The 23,695-nt window shown below is 29.7% G+C and overlaps 3 protein-coding genes across 4 annotated transcripts in view; all 3 read left to right on the top strand.

Annotated features, from left to right (window-relative positions):
* The window catches only part of LOC111640438 (ankyrin repeat domain-containing protein 40-like), a 52,770-nt gene that overhangs the window by 4,894 nt on the left and 24,181 nt on the right, over positions 1-23,695 (top strand). The window contains exons 2-6 of the mRNA XM_023386441.1: positions 9,228-9,409; positions 9,482-9,618; positions 14,890-14,959; positions 19,002-19,199; positions 19,272-19,408. Of these exons, the coding sequence (XP_023242209.1) occupies positions 9,228-9,409; positions 9,482-9,618; positions 14,890-14,959; positions 19,002-19,199; positions 19,272-19,408 (724 nt within the window). The remainder of the gene's footprint in view (positions 1-9,227; positions 9,410-9,481; positions 9,619-14,889; positions 14,960-19,001; positions 19,200-19,271; positions 19,409-23,695) is intronic.
* LOC111640447 (ankyrin repeat domain-containing protein 40-like) lies at positions 8,987-9,871 on the top strand. The gene is made up of 4 exons (XM_023386454.1): positions 8,987-9,111; positions 9,212-9,409; positions 9,482-9,618; positions 9,700-9,871. The coding sequence occupies exons 2-4, from the start codon at positions 9,301-9,303 to the stop codon at positions 9,703-9,705; spliced, it is 252 nt and encodes an 83-aa protein (XP_023242222.1). The 5' UTR covers positions 8,987-9,111; positions 9,212-9,300; the 3' UTR covers positions 9,706-9,871.
* Positions 17,651-23,695, top strand: part of LOC111640446 (ankyrin repeat domain-containing protein 40-like) — a 10,393-nt gene continuing 4,348 nt past the window's right edge. Inside the window, exons 1-4 of one of the 2 annotated variants that reach the window (XM_023386453.1) lie at positions 17,653-18,901; positions 19,002-19,199; positions 19,272-19,408; positions 19,490-19,661. In XM_023386453.1, coding sequence (XP_023242221.1) covers positions 19,091-19,199; positions 19,272-19,408; positions 19,490-19,495 — 252 coding nt within the window. In that variant the 5' untranslated portion in view covers positions 17,653-18,901; positions 19,002-19,090 and the 3' untranslated portion in view covers positions 19,496-19,661. Of the gene's footprint in view, positions 18,902-19,001; positions 19,200-19,271; positions 19,409-19,489; positions 19,662-23,695 lie in introns of those variants that run through there. The other variant, XM_023386452.1, reaches the window with a different exon arrangement.

Below are 23,695 nucleotides of genomic sequence, written 5' to 3'. Positions count from 1 at the left end.
TTAACATTTGATAACATCTATCAAATGAGGATTTTGAGACAACCATAGAAAAGAGAAATCATGTTAATCTAACAGATTTTTCAACACCAATGACAAATTATGTATAATTGTCCATTATTGAACACAATTTGTAGACTGTTTTATGCTATTTTAACGTAACTTTTATCATCTAATTTCAAAAGTCTAATCCAAAATAAAAATATTGCTTTTATTATTATTATCAATATTATAGAAACACCAAACTCCAAACGTGGCATGTAAACTGGAATTTTACTATAAAGCATTAAAATTTTTTGAAGATATAGAGCAAGAATGATTTCCATTTTATGATAATAAGTACAGTAATACCTCGACTTACACTATTCCAACTTACATGAACTCGGAGTCACATGATTTTCAAATCTTGTCAATTCGTCTTTTGCTTGAGCACCACGCAACTCTTGATTACTCACACCCCCACACTATTGTTCAGCTTACATGTTCAGATGTGTTGTGCGGAATCGACACATAGCTACAATTTATTTTGTGTTATTTATTTCTGTGTTTGTTATATCTACGGAGACTCAAGAGACTCTATGTGGTGATTTCTTGTAACTGTGAATGAATCAAAAGACGAGATAAGATTAACGAGAACATTTATTAGCTTACATACATCCAACTTGGATTTTACACAAATTGCGAAATTATACCCTGACTTATGCAAATTCAACTTATGTGGTTATTGCTCGGTTCCACCTATCGCGTAAGTTCAGGGTATTACTGTACTAACTTCAATGCAATTGAATTTATGTTAGTAATAATATAAATTTTAAAATGTTTGTAAGGAAAATAACTGGAAATATGAGCAAAGGAAATATATTTAAAACAANACTTATGTGGTTATTGCTCGGTTCCACCTATCGCGTAAGTTCAGGGTATTACTGTACTAACTTCAATGCAATTGAATTTATGTTAGTAATAATATAAATTTTAAAATGTTTGTAAGGAAAATAACTGGAAATATGAGCAAAGGAAATATATTTAAAACAATTATGAATATGAGATGTACAAAATTATAAAAACTATTTTCTATAGATGCTTTTCCACTGGGTGGAGAGATGATGTGATAATTTTTGTAAAATCTTCATAAATGACATTTTTAAAAATGCATTAACATTTTTATTGATTATATGAACTTTTATTTTTGCATTTTACATGTTTGTTCTTGGTTTAATTATTATATAATTCCATTTTGAAAACTATAAATTTGAAATTATTTTTGCAGCATATCAGTCCTTAAACTTGTATTTGTTTTTAATAACATATGCATTTTGTAATGAGATTTTCATTAATAAATGCACTACTTTGTTATAGGAAGATTTTGAGATGGCTTGACAAGTTTAAGAAATTGTTTTCTTTTTATTTTCAAGCAAATACAAATAGCTTAGAATTTAAAATTTCTTTAAATGACACATGCTTAAAAGTAAAAACTAGATATTTTTAAAATAACATGTTAATAAAATGATCATTTACCAGTTAATGAGGACATGTGATTATCTGTTTTATTATTGACCTGACTTAACTAATTTTTTTGTTCTAATTAAATGCTTTGTGGTTTACTTTTTCAAAGAGAAAATATTTGTAATGGGTTTCTGAATTTGATCATAAAGTATATCTTTATTAGAGAGTAAAAATAAAAAAATGTTGTAATTTAACTACTTAGTTAGATAATTATGTTTCCAACATTTACACTAATTAAAAAATTCTATCTGAAAATTATTAAGTTGGTTTGTATCATTTTCTAAATGAGATCAGTGCTTATTGGTTGCAATGTTCATATCAGTTACAAAAAATGTTATTTATGGAAATTTTACTATTTTGTTATATAAAGGTATGTAAAGTTTGGATGTTTGTTTTCATTTATATAATTGAAGTTGTACTGTATTGCTGTAGCATGTAGTGAAGAGGAGCTAAAGACAGAAATGCATATGTGTTAAGAATGGTAATAAAATATATTGGATGATATGCTTGTCTACTTAGTCCTTGTCAGTCAATCATTACAATATTTAGTTTTTGAAATTTATGATGTATTTCTGATTTAATTTAGGAAAATTTACTTTCAAATCTAGTTTGTTCGAAGATTTGACAAACATTCTGTTGTTTTAATTTCCTGATGAAGACTTTTGGAGTAAGTCAAAAATGTTAGAAAGATGATAAGTTTGACTGAAGTTTGAAGTTAGTTGAGATATGTACTAATAAGTTGGCCGGTTAGAATTTGAAGAATTGTTAAAGCAACAACTCCATAGAAAGGGGAATTAATGATATTAGAGAAGGAGAATAATCTTTTTATAGATAGTAAAATACTGAAACAGTTTGTTGACTGCGATATTCTTAATAAAATGTGTGTTGTTATGCTTTTAAGAAGTTAAACACTTACCCTGCTGGTCCTGTGCCAGAAAAGCAGTCAGCACACTGTTCCTTTCCTGTGTAGAATGTCCTGTAAACCAGCCAGGTTTACAGGACATTCTACTGAGCATTAAAAAAATTTACTAAAGCTAAGCAAACAGTGAAAACAGTTTGATTTCTGGGACATTTAGCAATGTTTTTCTCAGTTTGAGAACTGTGGGCTTCAGTTTGTATGGCTTATGTTTAATCTTATTTATGCATGTTCTACAGAGAGAAATAAAATGAAAAAAAAATTGATTATTATTATTATTTTTTCTGAGTTTGTCCAAGTGTTCATCAATAAGTCTGCATAATTCATCTTTGTTATAATTTACATGACATATCTGTAACTTTACTCATGTATACTGCATAAACGTGCTCAGAATACAGCCACAAAACTCAAAATTGAACATGCCACATAGTTCTAAATGATTTTATTTCAAATTTCTAATGAAATAATGCCATCTGGTGATCACCAAACGAACTGAGAGACACACAGAAGTTCTCTATATCATGCTACAAATGTAATATTATGGTTGCCATAATTTTAAAATGAATTTACAGAATGTAATATTATGTTTGCCATAATTAAGTATTGAAATAAATTTAAGATTTTAAGAATACAGTACTTAAGAAAGTATAAAATGTTTTTTGTTAACAGTTTTTTTCAATAAATTTAAGGAATTAAGTAATTAAAATGAAATCTGTCCAAACATCAAACTAGCCACATTTGATGAATGAATGATTTAAGTAATTTATAATTATTAATATTTTATAAACTTCTAATTGTAATTCTTTTATTCCAGTTGATTATAATTTCTATCACTTTTATTTGTTTAATTTTGAATTAATTTTATAAAAAAAAGTATGAAAAGAACCAGGGAAAGAATAACAACAATAAAACTTTGAACAAACAAATATAGGCATGTTATGGTGCTTCTGTAAATCCATTTTATCTAAAACGGTAATCTCCACACTATTCTTTGCTAACTTCCAATTTTTGTTTGATTATTGCCTTCTAATTTGGGCAATGGTTACTCTGTCTTGTTTTACTAAAATTTCTAAGGGATTGATAAAGAGTCTTGTTTTAAACAAACTATTAACTTCCATTTACATCTAATCCTAATGTTGCTAGGTCTAGGATGGGTCTTCCATTTCTTACTGATCACGTTAAGTATTTTGATCCTTTACTTTTTTCTGCCAGTGCCCTTGCATTTATTTAACCCATATTATATCATGTGTTTTTACACCTCTTTAAGGCTAGCTCTTCCTATTAGTTTTTTATTTCTATTGTTTTTCTCAAAACATTTGCAATGCTGAACAATTTTTACATTTTCACTTATTACATTTTAAACACACATGCAAATGCTTACTACTGTATATAATATGCAAACTTTTCTGTAACTTATTTGTTTATTTTATAAGTAATTTTGTGTTTTTTATCTTATTGTTTTTTTCATGAAACTGTTTGTGATATGTATATATTTTTTTCTTTTGTTAATGCTTTTAAGGGTCTTTTTTTTTTAATTTGGGGAGGAAATCAATTGCTCAGTGACACTTCTTGTTGTATGTGTAAAATAAATAAATAAATTTTTGAGTCACTTAATGACTCACCCTTACATTTAAACATACAGAATAGATAACTAGTGTGGATGTTTGAACCTGAGGATAAATTGTTAAGTGAGTCACTTAATGACTCGCCCTTACATTTAAACATGCAGAATAGATTACTAGTGTGGATGTTTGAACCTGAGGATAAGTTGGTTAAGTGATTAAAAAATGTTTGTTCATCAAAAGTTTTATTTCTGGATAAATGCTTTTGAGTCACTTAACAACTCACTTTGGTACAAAAATGTACATATATGCTAACATAAAATTACAATAAAATAATAAAATTATCTCATATTTATAGTGATATCCAGAATGTGATGTTTGTTTTAATATCTATGTATATAGTATTAAATTTTCTTCCTGGAATTACGTTCAGTCAAAACAATAATCATAATGACCAATTTCTTAGAAACAATTTAGATTATTAATCAAATAGTAAGTTTTGAAAAAGTAAATTGCACTCATTAAATCTGTTTTTCTGCATAACTTGTAACAATAATGGTTACTCACTTTGGTAGATATTCTCTATATGACAATGGATTATCATAATAATTTGCTATAGTAAAATTACTGGGAAACAATTTAACCTGCTGTAATTTATTAATATCAAAACATGTGTGCTTAATACTGAAACATTGCTTATAGCAGTATAACTACTATCAACTTTCATCTTATGTTTAAAGTGTAGATAAGGTCATGAAGGAATATTCTTACACTAATGTTTATGTTAGTTTTTTGACATTGTTATTTCCATCAAATCTATGTGAATGTGCATACTGAATTATATGTTGGAGATTACAAGTTATCTATACTGCATATATTATATTATATTAAGTTGAATCATAAGTAGTTTCCTTTTTTTTATTAGACATTTATTTTGCATTCATTAAATAACAAAATTATATTAATTTATTATGTATTTGCCACTATTATGCATGACTTCCCATCTTCCTGGCAGTTTATCAATTCCTTCCTTGTAAAATGTGGTTGGTTTGGACTGGAAGAAATTTTGACAGCCTGACTGACTTGCTCTTTAGAATTGAAAGTTTTTCCATTCAATATAAAACAAACACCTTTCTCTATTCCAGCACACTTTTAATGCGTTGAAAAACGTTTTCGATCGTTTTAATCGATCATCCTCAGTTCGATTAAAACGATCGAAAACGTTTTTCAACGCATTAAAAGTGTGCTGGAATAGAGAAAGGTGTTTGTTTTATATTTATATAATACTTCCAGTAAGAATTTAGTTATTTATTTTCCATTCAAAAAGTTTTATAAGGAACAGGAAGATAGTACTCAGAGAAAGGTCTGGGAAGTAAGGTGGGTGTGGTAAAACAGACCATCCAAGCTCAAGAATTTTTTCTTGAGTCACCCTTGTTGTATGTGGTTGCACATTGTTGTGTAAAAGAATGATGTTTTTGCAATTGACAAGTGCAGGATGCTTTTCATGGCATTTCTCTTGCACTCTTTGCAGTTGCTGAATGTATCTATCCACAGTAATTGTTAAATTTGACTTCAACATCTTGTGATGAATTATGCCTCGACAATCCCACCATACACATGATAAAATATTTTTGCCATGTATGTTTGCTTTCAGATTTGGTTGGGGTTGTTGATCCTTATCAAGCCACTGTTGTTTGCAGATGATATTGTCATAGGTAACCCAGTTTTCATCGTTATAATCATGTTTAAAAAAGGCTCAATTTTTACCTATGAGAGCAGACTTGTGGTGATTGACATGCAATCTTTATTCTGTTCACTGAGATTGTGAGGTACCCATACTCCTAACTTGCTGACTTTCCCTAATTTCTCCAGGTGGCAGTTAACAGTTGATTGTGATGTATTCAACCTTTCTGCTATACCTCTTGTTGATTGATATGGATTTTGCTCCAATATTGCCTTTAAAAGGTTGTTGTCAAAGTTGGAAGGACATACTGCCCTCGGTTCGTCTTTTAAGGTGATATCTTTAGAATGGAATTTTACAAACCAATTTATAACTGCCCAAAGCATTACATGATGAATGTGCACTTTTTGACTCTTCATTTCAAAGGTTAAGAAAAATAGTTTAATGTAACATGCATCACACAAAACAGATGACAGAAGACCAACTGAACCCTCTATATAGTGAAAACAAAAACTTATTTGTCCCAGTAACTCATAGTGGTAGATATGAATAGATTCTACTAAGCTGCATCAGAAGTTACTTATGACTCAAACTGATATTTGGTTCAGTCAAAAAGAAACTAGAATTATTTTGTAAAAAATAAAGCATTCATGCTGGAAAAACAGAATTTAGCAAGTATGAAGGCTTGTTTGATATTTATATTGCACATATGTTATCAGTATTTTTAAAGCAGTGAATAGAAGCTACTCCAGAAAATAGTGTCCTTCAGTGTTCAGTCACTAAATTTCTGATGTTAAGTTAAACCCAATGAAATTCATCATTGATTGATAACTGTTTATGATAAGAATGAATTGTCAAAAGTGCAAGTCTTCAAATAGGCCAAGTTGTTTTGTGCAGGGTGACAATTTGTACTGGACAACTTGACAATACAAATTGCGTAGTGGCAGACTAGTTGGTCGTCACTGATGCTAACAATTCCTCTGCAAATGCCTCAATCCAGAGTAACCGTCAATGAAGTTGCTGACTGTTTGTAGATTACCCATGGCTTGATGTATTTAATGATGCAGGACATACTTAACTGTAGAAATTGGATGATGTGTGAGAGGATGGGTTGCAAGCAGCCAAGCCATTTACAGAAGAAGGGAATAAAAAAATCTGTGAAATTATGAGATACTTCCCTTAAACTTAGGTAGGAACATTTTGAAAAATATTAAATGATTAACTGTTGGTTAAGTTGAAATTTTGGGAAACACAAGTGTGTTCAGGCTATGTGCCTATCAGGAGTCAATAAGAGAATGACACTTTATTAGCGTGCACACAGAGTCCAAAGTGATAAAGATTCTTAAAAACTAATTAAAATTACTTTCTTTTCAATACAGTCAAACCCCCCCATAACACTGTTGATAATTTTGTTTTATATGAATTCCATGTTGTACAAGTCACTTAGATTTACAAATATGTGTGCCAGGCTGTGAATGGCTCACATATATGTAAAATCTAAGTGACTCGTACAACATGGAATTCATATAAAACGGAATTATCAACAGTGTTATGGGGGGTTGACTGTACTGGAAAGAATCACAAACACATTTTAAAAAACTCTAAACCTTCTTGTATGCATGACAACGTTTCTACAATAAACTGTGGAGTTTTTTATGTAATTTAATTCTATTAATTAGTACTACGTTATGCCTAAAATTTTTATGTGTGTGTTAACTTTATATTTATCACTGTATATTTGTTGTAATGTAGCATTATGTTTGTGTTCCAAATTTTAAAAAAATATTTTAAAAAGTTATTCTAAGCATTCCAATTTGGATTATCATTAACTTAGACTTGAGACAGACCTTGAGTAAGGTCAAAAAAATTTGTCGTAAATTTTTTACATTAAAAAATTTGTTTACTGAATTTTAAAGGCTTTTTTAAAATGTGTTTCTTAAAAACTTTTTCCATTCTAAGAAAAGCTCTTGAATTGGATTTACTTTTGAAGCGTTTTGTTAAAAATGTGTAGTAACCAAATGAGAATAATTTAAAAATTTCTTTGCTTTATGTAAAGTTAAAACAGGAAATTTAATAAGCTATAAATAACAATGTGTACTAAATAACGTGTTGTAACTAGCTAATGTTCTACTGAAATGCCTCTGAATTTTACAATCATTATTATTTTAAAAAAATTTCCTTTTTCACCATTATTAGTCACTTCCTGTGCATTTACTATACTTTCTCCTCCCAATTTGGCTTTATTTTATGGCAAGATGCTATTCTTGTTGCTGACCTCCTATCTTCCAGTCTGGATTGGGAATCAACTGTTGTTGTCAGGCTGTAGGTGGAAACAGCATCTGGTAATTGTTTGATTGGAGTAATACTTAGGTTTATTGCTACTTAACTCTGGTGAGCTGACAACAAACAGCACATTAAAGGCTGTTATACATGTTACGGAAATCCTCAAAGGATGGTACTTAAAAGACGAAAAAAAATCGGATATAACTGGCTGGATCGAACATAGTAATTTACAAAACTCATTAAAATATTTCCCAACATATAAAGAATTATTTTTATTTAAAGTTGGATAGATAGAAACAAAAATTACGGTTAATCCTCAAAGGATTTCCGTAACATGTATAACAGCCTTAAAGGCAACAGCTATTCTTCATTACAGTATTTAAAAATAACTAAGTGCAATCAGTTGTACAATGATAATATTAAATAAAATATCTGGGAATAAAATTGCCTTCTGAGTAATTCTTAAACTTGGGTGAATGTCAGATTTGAAGGAAACATTTCATTTTATTTTGTCCAAAAAACCACCCTTTTAAGTGANATTTAAAAATAACTAAGTGCAATCAGTTGTACAATGATAATATTAAATAAAATATCTGGGAATAAAATTGCCTTCTGAGTAATTCTTAAACTTGGGTGAATGTCAGATTTGAAGGAAACATTTCATTTTATTTTGTCCAAAAAACCACCCTTTTAAGTGATTATAAAAGTGAATTAAATATCAAATTGCATAAATTGCTTAGATGTGACAATATAACTTTGTTATTATTGAATTGTATTGTAAATGTAATTCTGAAGAGGTACTGATATAACTTAATGGACTTCAAATAATACAAAAGATTATATCTATCGCTATCATATGCATGTTATATTCAAAAATAGGCCACATTAATAATTGATAAGAGTAATATTATTAGACAATAAGGTATTGTTTAAACAAATATCAAAGATAAGTTTCAATCTAGAAAAAACTTTAAAAAATAAAAATTTAGAATGAATGTAATTCTTAAGATGATGGTAAAAAGTGTTTTTTGTTTTTTTTTCTATGCAGGTTTGTTGTTTCAGTGTTCTGAAAGATTCTGACTATTAACAGTTTCGTTATGTCGATAGTAAAATAGCATTATGCTTATGGGATAATGACTGGAACCTTTCCTATTTATAATTATATTGTGGTGAGTCACTATAAAGCGAGTCTACTGATATACTTTAATAAAATGTAAAATATCACAAAATATAAAATAATTATACTGGTTTCTTTTTATTTATTTGAAGGTTCTTCTATCAATAGTGATGTCTGTTCGGCTAATTTAGCCATTACGCCAAATTATATAGCTCACCCTCCATTAGGCTATAAGGTGGACATGTCGGATGATTTGGGGCAAAATAATCAAATCGAAAAACCTGATTTAGTGAACGGAAAGCATCCTGTTTGTGTAAATCCGTCGGTCCCCATTACTGTTGTTGAGAATGGTAAGCTAAATCAAAATGTTCTGTTAATTTTCCAAGCTCTAATTTATTATTAAAATATTCTATTTTCTGTAGAAGAATTAGTATTAAAAGTGAGATTAGCTAACAGTCAAGATCCTGATTTTATAGAAATTGAAATACCTCGTGATCAGTTAACTTATAATTATTTATTACAAGTGTGCTGCATTGAACTCAATATCGATAAAGAACAGGTAACTATTACTTGATATTTATACTTAGCATAAGTTGTTAAATTAATTTTTCTAGTATCAATATTTGTTTTTATTGTATAGGTTTAATAGCAATATAAGAATAGGAAGAATAAAAAATTTTACACTTAAAACAATTATTTTATTGAATGTGATTCCCAATGATAAATAATGGTAATGTTCTTTAATGCACTGATGATAAATAAATGGGACTTATTGTGCTATTCTCATTTAATACATTAACTTTTATCTCAAGTAGATTATTATTGTTATTTAACTTCATTCATTTTGAATTTCCAGTATAATTGTATTATTTGTTGTTTTAAGTAGACAGTATGGAAATACAAAATACAGAAAATTAATTCAAAATTAATTTCCTGCATTTTTAATTTAAAGAAGTTTAATAAAACCTTCAAAAGTAATATTCTACAGTTGTGATTACAAATATAAAAGGAAACAAAAGTACAATTTTCTTATTGTAAAGATTTTATACTATATCTATTGATATCCTGGTTATTGTTAATGATGAAATTGATAATACTCCATAAAGTGAACAAATAATATTTTAAATTTCTAGAGACAATTTAGACTTTTTTTTCAAATTAATTATATACATAATTTCATGACAATAATTAGAAACTCTAAAAAATATATGAGAAGTATTTTCCTTCAAATTTATATCTGAAAACTACTATTAATTTTAAAATATTTGAATATGTACTGTACAAAAACATATACAAATGAGAATTTTCTCTTTTGATGATTTTTTTTTACATATTTAATATTACTCTAGAACTCATATTTTGAGTATTTAAGCTTTTGATAATGTAGAAAATTCAAAATTATTAAAAGAAAAATGACTTCTTACTGGGTTAATTTAAATCTAGTTAAGAAAGAAGTTTTAAGATGACAGAACTAATTTAGATAAGTTAACAAAAATAATAATTATACTATCCTAGATATGCATGAAATTATTCATGCATATCTAGGTGACATGAGTCAGTGTCTGCTATAAGTTTACNTTAGTTTAAAGAAAAAAAACAAACTATTTAATTGTGACAAAATCAGTTAAAGAAGTCTATGAATTATATAATTTATTTCTGAGTAAAAGATTTATGTTGGATTTTATTATTAAATTATATTATGTGCAAAAATAAATTCTTGTTCTGTAGAATCTTTGCTTCTGTTTCTACATTTCATCTGATAATTTCATTAATAAAATGAAAAGTACTTGTTTATTTGACTGTGGTGGGTCTTTATTTCTTAGTATGTTGCTGAGTAATGAGAATATAAATTTATTAATGCATTTAATCATTTAATTTATTTGCTATTTTTATACATTGAACATACATTTCTATGAACACATTTATATTTTAGTATCTTTTAATATATTATTTGAGAGATTTTTAGCTATAAAATCATAGTCATAGTCTTATGTTGATAGAGTTCCAGATGGCAGAGTTAGCTAAGGTTTTTTTTTTTTATTTTAGGTACAAAACTTAGTACATAACCTGATTCCGCTAATGGCATTATCAGGAAGTATAATACAGAATTAATATTTACATGTAATATCAAAATATTGTTTAAAACATTAAAAGATATTTAACAAATGTTAAGGTGGACAGTAAAAATAAAAATTAACATGAGAATAAAGTTTACAAGAAAGCCTAATTTCTTATCAGGGATAGAACCATAGTATTGTATGGTGTCAAGAGATGAATGTGAAAATTACAATAATGTAGAAATAATCAATGAAAGGCAACAGAAGATGTTGAGAATAAATGCACTAGTTGAAGTTCTGACTGTTATTTATATAGTTGACTTGTTTGCAGAGTCTTTCAAAGGCCATATAGGTGTTCTTAGAGGACCAAATCTCGGACGGCTTGCAAGGCCAAGCTATTCCTTGATCCTGTGTCGCCATTCGAAGTTCGAGTCGCTCCCTTTCAAAAGTTGGGCAACGGAAAAGATAATGTAACGATCCATCCTCTTCCATTTTGCAAGTAGGGCAGATCTTTGAGTTGCAATGATTGAATCTTTCTAGATAAGTGGCGAACTTGCCATGGTTTGTAAGAAACTGCGAAATGTAATGGGTAGGGCTATACCACTTATTATTATTAAATTCTTTCAAGTTTGTGATGAATTTATAAGTAATATGTTCGCTGTGTTGGTTCCACCTTTCCTGCCATTGATGGATGGTTTCTATTCTTAAAATATTGCAAATTATTCTTTTACTAATTTTATTGTATGCTATTGGTAGGGTGTCTTCCGCTGCAGCTTCCTTCGCCAGGAAGTCAGCTCTCTCATTGCCGATTTCGCCCTGATGGGCTCTTACCCATTCAATATTGTATTTGTTTGTCGATAAGTATATCAGCTCTCTTATTTTTTCGGCAATTGGGTGTAGATTTCTGTTTTTAATGGTTTGAACCGATGAGAACGAATCCGTATAGATGTTTATCTTGTTATTATTGAAGTTGCTGTTAGTATATTCAATGGCCATTTTTATAGCCCACATTTCGGCTTGAAAGATCGTACATTCGTTAAGCAAACGAAATTTACAGTAGTTTGTTTCATTACCGTTTTTATATATAACGTAGCTGCATCCCACTTTGTTATTATGATTGGAACCATCTGTATATATAAGTATGGTATCTTCTGTTATGGTATTATCTTGGCTTAGTATGGAATTCTCCGATGAGATAGTGCAGCTAAATGATGATGGCCATTCGACATCATGGTAATTTATGTCTCTGGTTCCAATTTTGATATTTTCTCCTCTTTTAAGTCTAAATAATTTTTTCTTTTCGTCAATTATAAGGTCAATCGGCGGTTTTCTAGTTATTACTTGCAAGCACACATTGCTTGTAGTTCTATATGCTTTTGAAATCAATAGTAGAATGCGTCTTTGGGACGAGATCATTTTTCTCCTGGGGTGGACCTTGGAAATGGCCCATCCCCAGGTACCACAAGCATATGTTATTGTTGGTATATATATGCCATCATAAATTATTGACAATGATTTCGAGGTTAGACCCCATTTCTGTTTGGCGACTTGGGAGAAGATCTGGCAAATCAGGCCAGTACGTTCAGTAATGTGAGTGATATGACTGTCCCATGCCAGCCTAAAATCTAATATGACTCCTAAGTATCTTAACGATTTCTCAACCTTAATTGTTGTCCCGTTCATCTTCAGATGCGGAGGTCTTGCGTAAAGATTGGCTTTTCTCGGTTTGTTGAAAACAATTGCTTTTGTTTTGTTGGTGTTGAATTTTAATTTGTGCCTGTCACCCCAATTATATATCTCTTGCAGTAAACCATTTCCTTTTGCCTCTAATTCAGCCCTAGATCTTCCTCCTACTAGCATAAATACATCATCGGCATATGCTATACAGTATGTTTGTCCAAAATCATTGCTAAGAAAGCTGTCAAACATAACATTCCATAGCAGGGGACCGCAAACCGATCCCTGCGGACAGCCCCTTGTTATTTTCTTTTCAACAGTATGTATGCCATATTGAAGTAAGGCTTTACGATCACGGAAATAGTCGATAATGAGGCTTAGTATGTTTTTAGGGCAATTGAATTTTCTTAGTTGGTGTGTCACTAGGGGCCACCAGGCACTGTCAAATGCCTTTGAGATGTCAAGGCTGACCCCTAGGACGTATTTGTTATTCTCCAGGAGTTCCTGAATGTAGAAAACCGTTTTATCGATGGCATCTTCCGCAGACTTTTGTTGCCTGAACCCGTGTTGAGCAATATTTAGGAGTCTATTATGTTCGATGTGCCAAGTTAATCTTCCTGCTAAGAGTTTTTCGAGGACTTTCCCTAATATTGGTAGTAGTGATATAGGTCTACTGTCTAATGTCGATCCTGGTTTAGGCACAGGTATTACTCTTGCTATTTTCCAGGCTTTTGGAAAGGTAGAAAAATAAAGGCAGTTGTTATATAAATTTTTAAAGTAGGCAGGGATTAATTTAGTTAGCTAAGGTGTCGGTCTATTTTGAGGGACCTGATTGACAATCCTGGAAATTTTTTGTGGGTGGTCTGTTCAAGATACGTTGGACTTTGTCCCTCGCCGATTGGAATAGTAACAGGATTTTCCTCAATTCCTTACTTTTGAGTGTTTGATTTGTGTGTAAAGAGTATTTCTGTAATTCTATAGAAGCTAAGTACAAAAAAATTATGATTGAAATTCAAGTTTTAAAGTTTCCTCTTCTCCAGTTGCAACAAAATTTCTCTTGATGATTTATATTTGAGACACTAGTCTTAACAGTACAAAAAGTTGTAATAACTGTATAATGTATATACTGTATATCTTTGCAGATAAGACGAGGTTTAAATTTTTGTCAAATTTTTATAGTTTTAGCATATATCTGTCCTATAAGACGACCCCCAAACTATCAACAGCCTATGAATTTAGATCAGCAATCATCATCTGAATAATAATACTATATAGTGTATATGTCCTATTTGTAATTTTTCGAATGAACAAATTTTATTATTTTGCATCTGGCACTGCCTTTTGATTGTTGCAAACATTGGCACTGATTCGGCATTCTGGTAATGACCTTGACTATTCACAAAATCATTGTATAGGCTATTCTATTTTGTGCACATAACCTACTCTCTTCTAGTAAATAATTACAGTTTGTCTGTCTTTTTATAATGGTTTTAATTTATATAAATTGCAATCTAATTTTTTTTTGTATGTCCTATAAGACAATCTCGGATTTTGAGGAACTTTTTTTATGATTCAACTATCATCTTATCTGCTGAGATATATGGTAATTTTTCTGTATAACATTATTTCACAACTGTTAACCTATTATTGCGCTAACTTATAAATATTAGTATCAATACCCTGTACAGGTACATCACACCAGTTTGCAATGTTATGAAGATTTTTTTACACCTGTCCCTTTTGATGTTTTCTGTCATACCATTATAGCGGTGTGTTTATCTTTATCTTGTATAATTTTAAGTACATTAACCACTTTAAATAAATTACCAACTGAAGAGGGACTATTTCCAATTGAAATGCATTTTGGTTATTTTCATACTTATGTACAACCCCTTTTTTGTTTTATTAAATGTTTTACTTTGATTCCTGAGCATTTGTGCCTATTATTACTTGTGTGATAAGACCTTACTATTATCTACCTCATGTTTGTAGATATTTAATTTAAGTAGTAATATCTCTACAAACATACAGTAAACAATAATTGGATGAGATAAAAATAAATTTCTCAATTAATAAAGAATTTGAACTTTAAACAGATACTGTATATGGAAAGCTGCTTAATTCAGTCATCTAATATAGATTCATATTCAGTTAGCTTAAAATACAGTTAGTGATAATATTACTGTAAGAACAAATCAATGTGATATTTATACATTCTGAAAGAAGCTAATACCACTTGTTAAACAGTTAATCTTATGGCAACATTTAATTAACTTTATGAATTAATTATTTTTCTTTTGTCATAGTCTTATGTTGATAGAGAGCCAGATGGCAGAGTTAGCTAAGGTGTCGGTCTATTTTGAGGGACCTGATTGACAATCCTGGAAATTTTTTGTGGGTGGTCTGTTCAAGATACGTTGGACTTTGTCCCTCGCCAATTGACTGCCCTCGTCGTGGGTAAGACCAACCCCACGATGGAGAATAAAGTCGTCTTAGTACCTGCAGGGCAGAAGTTATTCATTTCTAAGACTGATGATTCGTTTTTCATTTAACTATGTTTTAATATTATTTGTTTTATTTGAATGTAATTAGCATTTTTAATCATTAAAAAAAAATCAATAAAATAAAGTTTTTTAGAATTGAAATTAAATATTCAAATAACAACAATGATTTAATTTATCTAATAATGCATTTTTATAAACATTCTTAAATTATAATTTCACTTGGTAATGATTGGTAGTGATAAAGCAGAAATATTAACTAACTATTAATAACTCATTTCATAATGTTTGACTAAACAAGCAACAAAAAAAATTTTACAAAATTTTACAAAAAAAAAAAAAAAAAAAAATTTTATATTTTTGATTGTGCTGGGATTTGTCACCTGTGAACTTTTAGACTGTTTTGAATTTTTTTTGCAGAGGCATAGCCTCTAAAGAAAGGGCGTCTCTTCAGTAGAAGATAGTTGTTCCTGGTGATTGGACGTGACGAAAAAGTCAAAACATTTTTAGTCTGTTACGTTTTATTAAAACAAGCAACAAGTTTAATTTATTTTGAGACACATTTTAAACTGGTTGTTTGTTTATTATTATTAATACTAATATTATATTACTATCACTCTAAGTAATTATCTATTTAGGTGTTTAGTTTTAATTTGTGTACGTTCCAGCTTTTGGAGACTTTTATGTAATTATTGGGCTGCAATTTGAAAAAATTGTAGACCTATAAATTCCCACTGTCATCTGTCTGTTTGCCTTTCCTTAATCTTCAGAACAGAGTTGCATAAGTGAAAGCTGATATTATATATCCAAAGCTTAGGGATAGGAAGCCCCCAATTAACTCTATACAAACATATGAACGTCTAATGCAAACTGGAAGTTACATTAGTTCAATTCAAAAATTTTCCCCTGGAAGGAGATAGTTATCTAACTCTATTCTAAGGTCAAGACTCCACTAGCGTAAAAATGGACGTAAAACCCCTCGCCGTAAAAGCTTTTAATCACGTGACCCTGATATTTTACAACTGAGCAGATCGTAAAACCAGCGTAAAAGTGAGTTGAACACTACTCAACTCGCTTTTATGCTGGTTTTACGACCTGCTCAGTTGTAAAATATTTTACAGCGAGGGGTTTTACGCCATTTTTACGGTAGTGGAGTCTCGGCCTAACAGGAAAAATATGATGTACAGGGGCAAGCCACTAATAATTTGAAGTGGAGAGCATGTATTTTAAATTAAATAAATTAAAAATATGATTGTCACAATGTTGAGTAGCAATTTTTAATGTCACAATAAATAATTGATCGTCTTTATTAAAGTTTTTTAGTTTTCTTGAATATTTTATTTATTTCAGGATATCCATTTAAACAATTGAAAACATTTGCCATTTGTGTGTTTAAAATAAATATTTTTAGATTATTAAATATTTATAAAATTTTTCAATTTAAGCCATTATTTATTTATTTTTGTTCTTTTACATTTCAAATTGTTATAAGGTAAAAACAAAAGTTATACATTTGGTATACATCATTTCTAATAATTTAAGTTTGAAATAATCCCTCTGTTAATGAAAAGCAAACTATAGTGAAGATATTTCCAAAACTTCTATCAGCTTCTAATTAAACAACTCAAAAACTTGTTCAGTTGTTTTAAAAATAGAAACAATTAAAAGTTTAAATATGTTGATCATTATGGTTTTGAAATTTTGATTATTCTGACATTTTAAGTTTGTTTTCTTCATAAGAAAAGTTCATAAAGCCAAGAGAAATCTCAAATATTCATGTGCTATTTAATTTAGAAGTTATTTACCCATAAAGGTTATTTCTAGCTTCTAAGTTAATAAAAATCAATGATATCTCACTTTCAATTGATTAATGTAATATTTGATTAATTGAAATTGGAAATATCTGGGTACTATTTGAATATGTAATGTAGTTTAAAATTTTTAATTAACTGAATTAAATCAAAGTAAATGTCAAACAATTATTGATAGTTTATTGTAGAACAAAATTTCGTTTGCATTTGGGTTAATGTTTTCAAAATGCACTCAAATTGCATAATTTTTATTGCAGGTTTTTAAAGTTAGAATATACAAACATTACAAAGTGAAATTTACTGAGATTTTAAATCATATGCTATAAAAATATTTATTAGTCTATTTTCAATATAAAGTTACAAGAACACAACTGAATTTCCAGCACATTTAATTCCAAAGCCTTGTCAGACCAACCATGGTCATGTATAATAATTTTCCTCATTGACTCTAACCTACTAATTATACACGTTCCATGTTTCTAAAGTATTGATATAATGTGGACTGCTAGAAATTTAAATAAATATTAAATATAAATGATATTTGACACCACTAATGACATTCTCATTTCTCTTATGAGTAATAGCTAGGATTGAATTTAAGTGAAATAAAACTAAGAATATCTTAAAATTGTGGCATCGCTGCCAAAAACCAGGGCTGTGGAGTCGCGTAAAAATCAACTGACTCCGACTTTTCCTTACCATCCGACTCCGACTCTGGCTAAAACACCTAAACTCCACGACTCCGACTACGACTCCATAGCCGTGCCAGAGCTGTGGAATCGCGTAAAAATCTACCGACTCTGACTTTTCCTTACCATCCGACTCCGACTCCGGCGAAAACACCAAAACTCCACGACCCGACTCCACAGCCCTGCCAAAAAGTGCAGTGTAAATAATGTAAATCAAGGCCCTACACATGTCATCGTCTGTGACTGCCTAGTAAACTAGTCTGGTAGCTGTAGGAATTTCAAGTTCCCTCTTGTAATTTTATTTGGATTAAAAGAGGTTCTGGACCATCAGTTTCAGAAATTTGGTGGTGTAACTCTGTTTGTATTTTGAATTATGCAATAATTAAATGTGAAATAAATAATTTTTATCTTTGTTAAGTAGAAACAATAGTAAAAATTATTATGTTTCTATATTTAATTTTAGAATTTTTGCTTTAAGCTATCATTTCAAATTATATTACCAAAATTTTAGTTCTTTTGAAAAAGTATGTTAAATTGATCAATAGATAATTTTGCAAAAATATTATTATATCTGTACACAGTAGACTCGCTTTATAATGATCCTTAGGGGATGTTTGAAAATGGATGTTGCATCAAATGTTTGTCGCATCTAATTTTTCCAATATCTTCCTATTTTATTGGGAAGTTGCTGATTATGCCAAACATTTTTGGGCCAATGTTTTTAATAATTAAATGATAGTTGAATTAGAAAGATGAGTAAGCAAGCAAATGATGGTTGCTTACTCAAACGATCTGTGATGGTTATTAGATTTTTTCAAGTGTGTATGTAATTTTTGTCCATTCTAATTCATTATCAAAAATATATTTATTTATACAGTATTTTCATTTTTATGTATGTAATTGTTGTTTTGATTTAAAACAACTTTTTTGTGCTGAAACATATATTTACCTAAGAAGATGTGTTTTTTGTTTTTTTTTCTATGCAGGTTTGTTGTTTCAGTGTTCTGAAAGATTCTGACTATTAACAGTTTCGTTATGTCGATAGTAAAATAGCATTATGCTTATGGGATAATGACTGGAACCTTTCCTATTTATAATTATATTGTGGTGAGTCACTATAAAGCGAGTCTACTGATATACTTTAATAAAATGTAAAATATCACAAAATATAAAATAATTATACTGGTTTCTTTTTATTTATTTGAAGGTTCTTCTATCAATAGTGATGTCTGTTCGGCTAATTTAGCCATTACGCCAAATTATATAGCTCACCCTCCATTAGGCTATAAGGTGGACATGTCGGATGATTTGGGGCAAAATAATCAAATCGAAAAACCTGATTTAGTGAACGGAAAGCATCCTGTTTGTGTAAATCCGTCGGTCCCCATTACTGTTGTTGAGAATGGTAAGCTAAATCAAAATGTTCTGTTAATTTTCCAAGCTCTAATTTATTATTAAAATATTCTATTTTCTGTAGAAGAATTAGTATTAAAAGTGAGATTAGCTAACAGTCAAGATCCTGATTTTATAGAAATTGAAATACCTCGTGATCAGTTAACTTATAATTATTTATTACAAGTGTGCTGCATTGAACTCAATATCGATAAAGAACAGGTAACTATTACTTGATATTTATACTTAGCATAAGTTGTTAAATTAATTTTTCTAGTATCAATATTTGTTTTTATTGTATAGGTTTAATAGCAATATAAGAATAGGAAGAATAAAAAATTTTACACTTAAAACAATTATTTTATTGAATGTGATTCCCAATGATAAATAATGGTAATGTTCTTTAATGCACTGATGATAAATAAATGGGACTTATTGTGCTATTCTCATTTAATACATTAACTTTTATCTCAAGTAGATTATTATTGTTATTTAACTTCATTCATTTTGAATTTCCAGTATAATTGTATTATTTGTTGTTTTAAGTAGACAGTATGGAAATACAAAATACAGAAAATTAATTCAAAATTAATTTCCTGCATTTTTAATTTAAAGAAGTTTAATAAAACCTTCAAAAGTAATATTCTACAGTTGTGATTACAAATATAAAAGGAAACAAAAGTACAATTTTCTTATTGTAAAGATTTTATACTATATCTATTGATATCCTGGTTATTGTTAATGATGAAATTGATAATACTCCATAAAGTGAACAAATAATATTTTAAATTTCTAGAGACAATTTAGACTTTTTTTTCAAATTAATTATATACATAATTTCATGACAATAATTAGAAACTCTAAAAAATATATGAGAAGTATTTTCCTTCAAATTTATATCTGAAAACTACTATTAATTTTAAAATATTTGAATATGTACTGTACAAAAACATATACAAATGAGAATTTTCTCTTTTGATGATTTTTTTTTACATATTTAATATTACTCTAGAACTCATATTTTGAGTATTTAAGCTTTTGATAATGTAGAAAATTCAAAATTATTAAAAGAAAAATGACTTCTTACTGGGTTAATTTAAATCTAGTTAAGAAAGAAGTTTTAAGATGACAGAACTAATTTAGATAAGTTAACAAAAATAATAATTATACTATCCTAGATATGCATGAAATTATTCATGCATATCTAGGTGACATGAGTCAGTGTCTGCTATAAGTTTACTGTTGTGGATAGTAATCAGTGGTATAATACTTGATGTCATTAACATCTAATCTAAGGTCTTGATCTTGTATGTGTTCTATGATATAATCAGTAACATTAATTTTAAAAATGTTGTTATTGGGGCAAAAATCTATTGTGGCTACACGCCTGTTTTCTTTTATTAATATTGTTATTATTATTATTAGTCCGTATAGTTTTAGTTTAATTTAAATTCTAGAATTTTCCTTCCTTCCGATTTCTTTGTTCCTTTGTCTCGGACTTCCGAGAACGCGCCTCTACCCATCAGGGGGTAGCCTTAGAACAAAAGGAGAAAATGGGGCTGGAAGAGAGTGGAAAACAAAGGGTTTTTCAACATTCTTGGGCCGGACTCCCAGAGAAAAGGACGAGCGGCAGCAGACTCCGAAAACGGAAAGTCGGGAAGCGCTGCAGAAGGAGGCCATAAGAATCGGATTGGCAGAAGAATCCGATCGTTGATTATAGAAAAGGAAACCCCGAAACGGACCCGAATTGTCCTAAAAGGAGAACAGCTGCGGAAAGAAGCCGAGACGAGGAACGGTGGAGAACCAACAGAAAAATTGGGTACCCTCTGTCCTTTAGTTCTTCTTACTTCCCCTTCTACTTTTCCTATCCTTTAGTTTAAGTTAGTTTAAGTTTACGCGCGCAAATAGATTTGTCGGGAGGTAGTTATCGGAAAAGTAACTACCGGTCTATTGGCATATCTGATCGCTCGAGATTTTGGTAATGTTTGTAGGTAAACAGCGGGAATCCGAACTTACTCATATATATATTAATGTTAGCGCGAAATTAAACTTGTTTAATTAGTAAAACGTGTCTATGTTTTCCTGTCCACACTGTACATTTTCACACTATGATGTATTATGTAATTCTGTGATTTACTTTGCTGACAATATTGATACCTGCTCTGTTAGTTATTAATTTAAAATTAATTGTTTCCCCATGATTATAGATTATTTATCTAATTTTTCTGTGACTAAGCAGATATTGTTTGTCAAATTTTGCTTGTTTAAATACTGTCAAAATGCATAAGAAAACAAATGACATATACAAGACAGTCTAGAAAATAGAGTATTTAAGAGTAAAAATAAACTGATGTGAGGGTATTGGATCTTTGTATTAATGAGTCAAAACAAATTTAAACAAATCTTAATGACAAAGTTATTTTGTGAAATTTGTGGTAAAAGTATGAGTCATTTAATTAGATTAAATTTCTTTTATCAGACTCTGAATACAAAGATTTATAATGCCATACCACGAGAGTTATTTTCATTACTCAGATCTAGCTAGTTTTTTATTTCCTATTGAGTAACTATTCATGCTCTCAGGTAAAAGAGATGGCAACTTTTTGGGTAGGATTAATTTTAAACCCATAGACATAATATTTACTCTATTTGATATTATTATTTTTCTACTTTTTCTCTCTTTTTAAATAGGTCCGTAAAGTATATTATCATTTATAATTAACAAATCAATTTTAATTTCATGCTTTTCATTTAAACTCAAACTTTCTACCAGTTACATGTAAGATGTTTGAAAAGACTCTCTGCAGTCAGTGCTATAAATTATACTGAACCAAAACATCATACACATGCAAACACTATATTAAATCTCCTACATGTGATTGTGGAATAGTAAATAGTAGAGCAGACACAGTACTGCCTGATGTACAGTACAAGTATTGCCCAAAACCAACCATTGAGTAAAGGGACAAACACAACCTACAATACCCACTTAAGAGACTTTCTGAACAATAACACCAGCAAATCTTTATAATTAAACCAGCAAATAAAGTTTTTAATATATTTTGACAAGCACTTTCGATCCTAATTGGGATCTGCTTCAGGTCAAAACATTCTGTACAAAAATTTGGAATGCTTAAAAAGCAATTTTCAATTTTAGAATTTCTGGAACAATTAGATATTTGAACAAATACAAAAATTTCCATCTATGTGTTAACTGTTAAATATTCTAACACACACAAAAATCACAACTGTGTGTTAATGTTAATTTGTATTTTTAACGTTAATAACGACATTAGCATAAAATAAAATAAAAATTAACATAAAAATTTAGCGTGTATATTGTAACAAATCCCAACAGAAGTGGTTGATTTCTATTTATTATTAATGCATAAATACAATATACTGTATGTAACAAAAAGCAGACCATAACCCTAGCAATATATGCTTCTGAAACTATTGTGGAAGCTAAACTAAACTACAACAGACCAGCCTTATTAAATGCATATTTCACACTAAGCAGATTAAAATTTTGGAAGCTCTAGAAATTTGTAAAGCTGAGCTAAAGGGGGAATGCTTAAATTTTAAGGAGGAGGTTAACACTTCACATGCCTGGAGGACTTTTTTTGACAATCTGACAACATTAATAACAAATAGAAATCAACCACTTCCATTGGGATTTCTTACAATATACACGCTAAATTTTTATGTTCATTTTTATTTTATTGTATGTTATTGTTGATTTTTATTTTTAATGTTAATATTAACACAAAGTTGTAATTTTTGTGTGTGTTAGAATATTTAATCATTCTAGTGATTTTTAAAATTTAAAATTGCTCTTTAAGCATTCCAAATTTTTGTATAGAATGTTTTGACCTGAAGCAGATCCCAATTAGGATCAAAAACACTTGTCAAAGTATATTAAAAACTTTATTTGCTGGTTTAATTATAAAGGTTTGTTGGTGTTATATACTATATAACCAGCAGTGAGAAGAGTTAGACTTTCTGAACATACTATAGAACAGGGGTGGCCAACAAGTCGATCGCAAAACTAATTTTGGTCGATTGCTCGCAATGTCTTGACTTAATGTGTTACACTTGTAAGTTGTAACCGAACGCAATGCGCAAATGCAACTGTAGTGATATCGGACCTCCTCATTCTCCCTCAGATGCAGTTTTGTCAGTCCATATGCAATCTATTTGCGTACAGTTGTAAAAGGGGAATAAGAAATGTAGACAAAGGGTCATAAAACCGAAAAAAAGAAGGGACAGAGAGAGTAGGTCAGGACACGGTAGAGAGAAGGGTGAAGTGGTGATCCCTGAAAGTGACAACGTTGAGTTTTAATTTTTCTTCTGTTTAAAATGTAAGTACCTTTTCTTTGTGTTTTAAATTAAATTGTGTGTTTTCTTTTCTATCTAAACTTAGTATGTACTTCACACCCCCCTTGCCACTTAGACCAGGGATGGGCAACCTTTTTCTGTGTAAGGGCTGCATTTCAAAACTTTTGAACT

The sequence above is a fragment of the Centruroides sculpturatus genome, unplaced genomic scaffold (genome assembly GCF_000671375.1).
Source record: "Centruroides sculpturatus isolate CEXI.00-Female unplaced genomic scaffold, Cexi_2.0 scaffold1378, whole genome shotgun sequence".
Lineage (NCBI taxonomy): Eukaryota > Metazoa > Arthropoda > Arachnida > Scorpiones > Buthidae > Centruroides > Centruroides sculpturatus.
The sequence above is the reverse complement of the archived record's forward strand: the minus strand, read 5'-3'. Positions and strand labels throughout refer to the sequence as shown.

What these genes read in the sequence shown, in the direction of transcription:
- LOC111640447 (XM_023386454.1), top strand. Translation starts at nt 9,301, where the DNA reads ATGTCGGATGATTTGGGGCAAAATAATCAAATCGAAAAACCTGATTTA. An exon ending in CATTACTGTTGTTGAGAATG is followed by an intron (nt 9,410 to 9,481) that starts GTAAGCTAAATC and finishes TATTTTCTGTAG; the next exon opens with AAGAATTAGTATTAAAAGTG.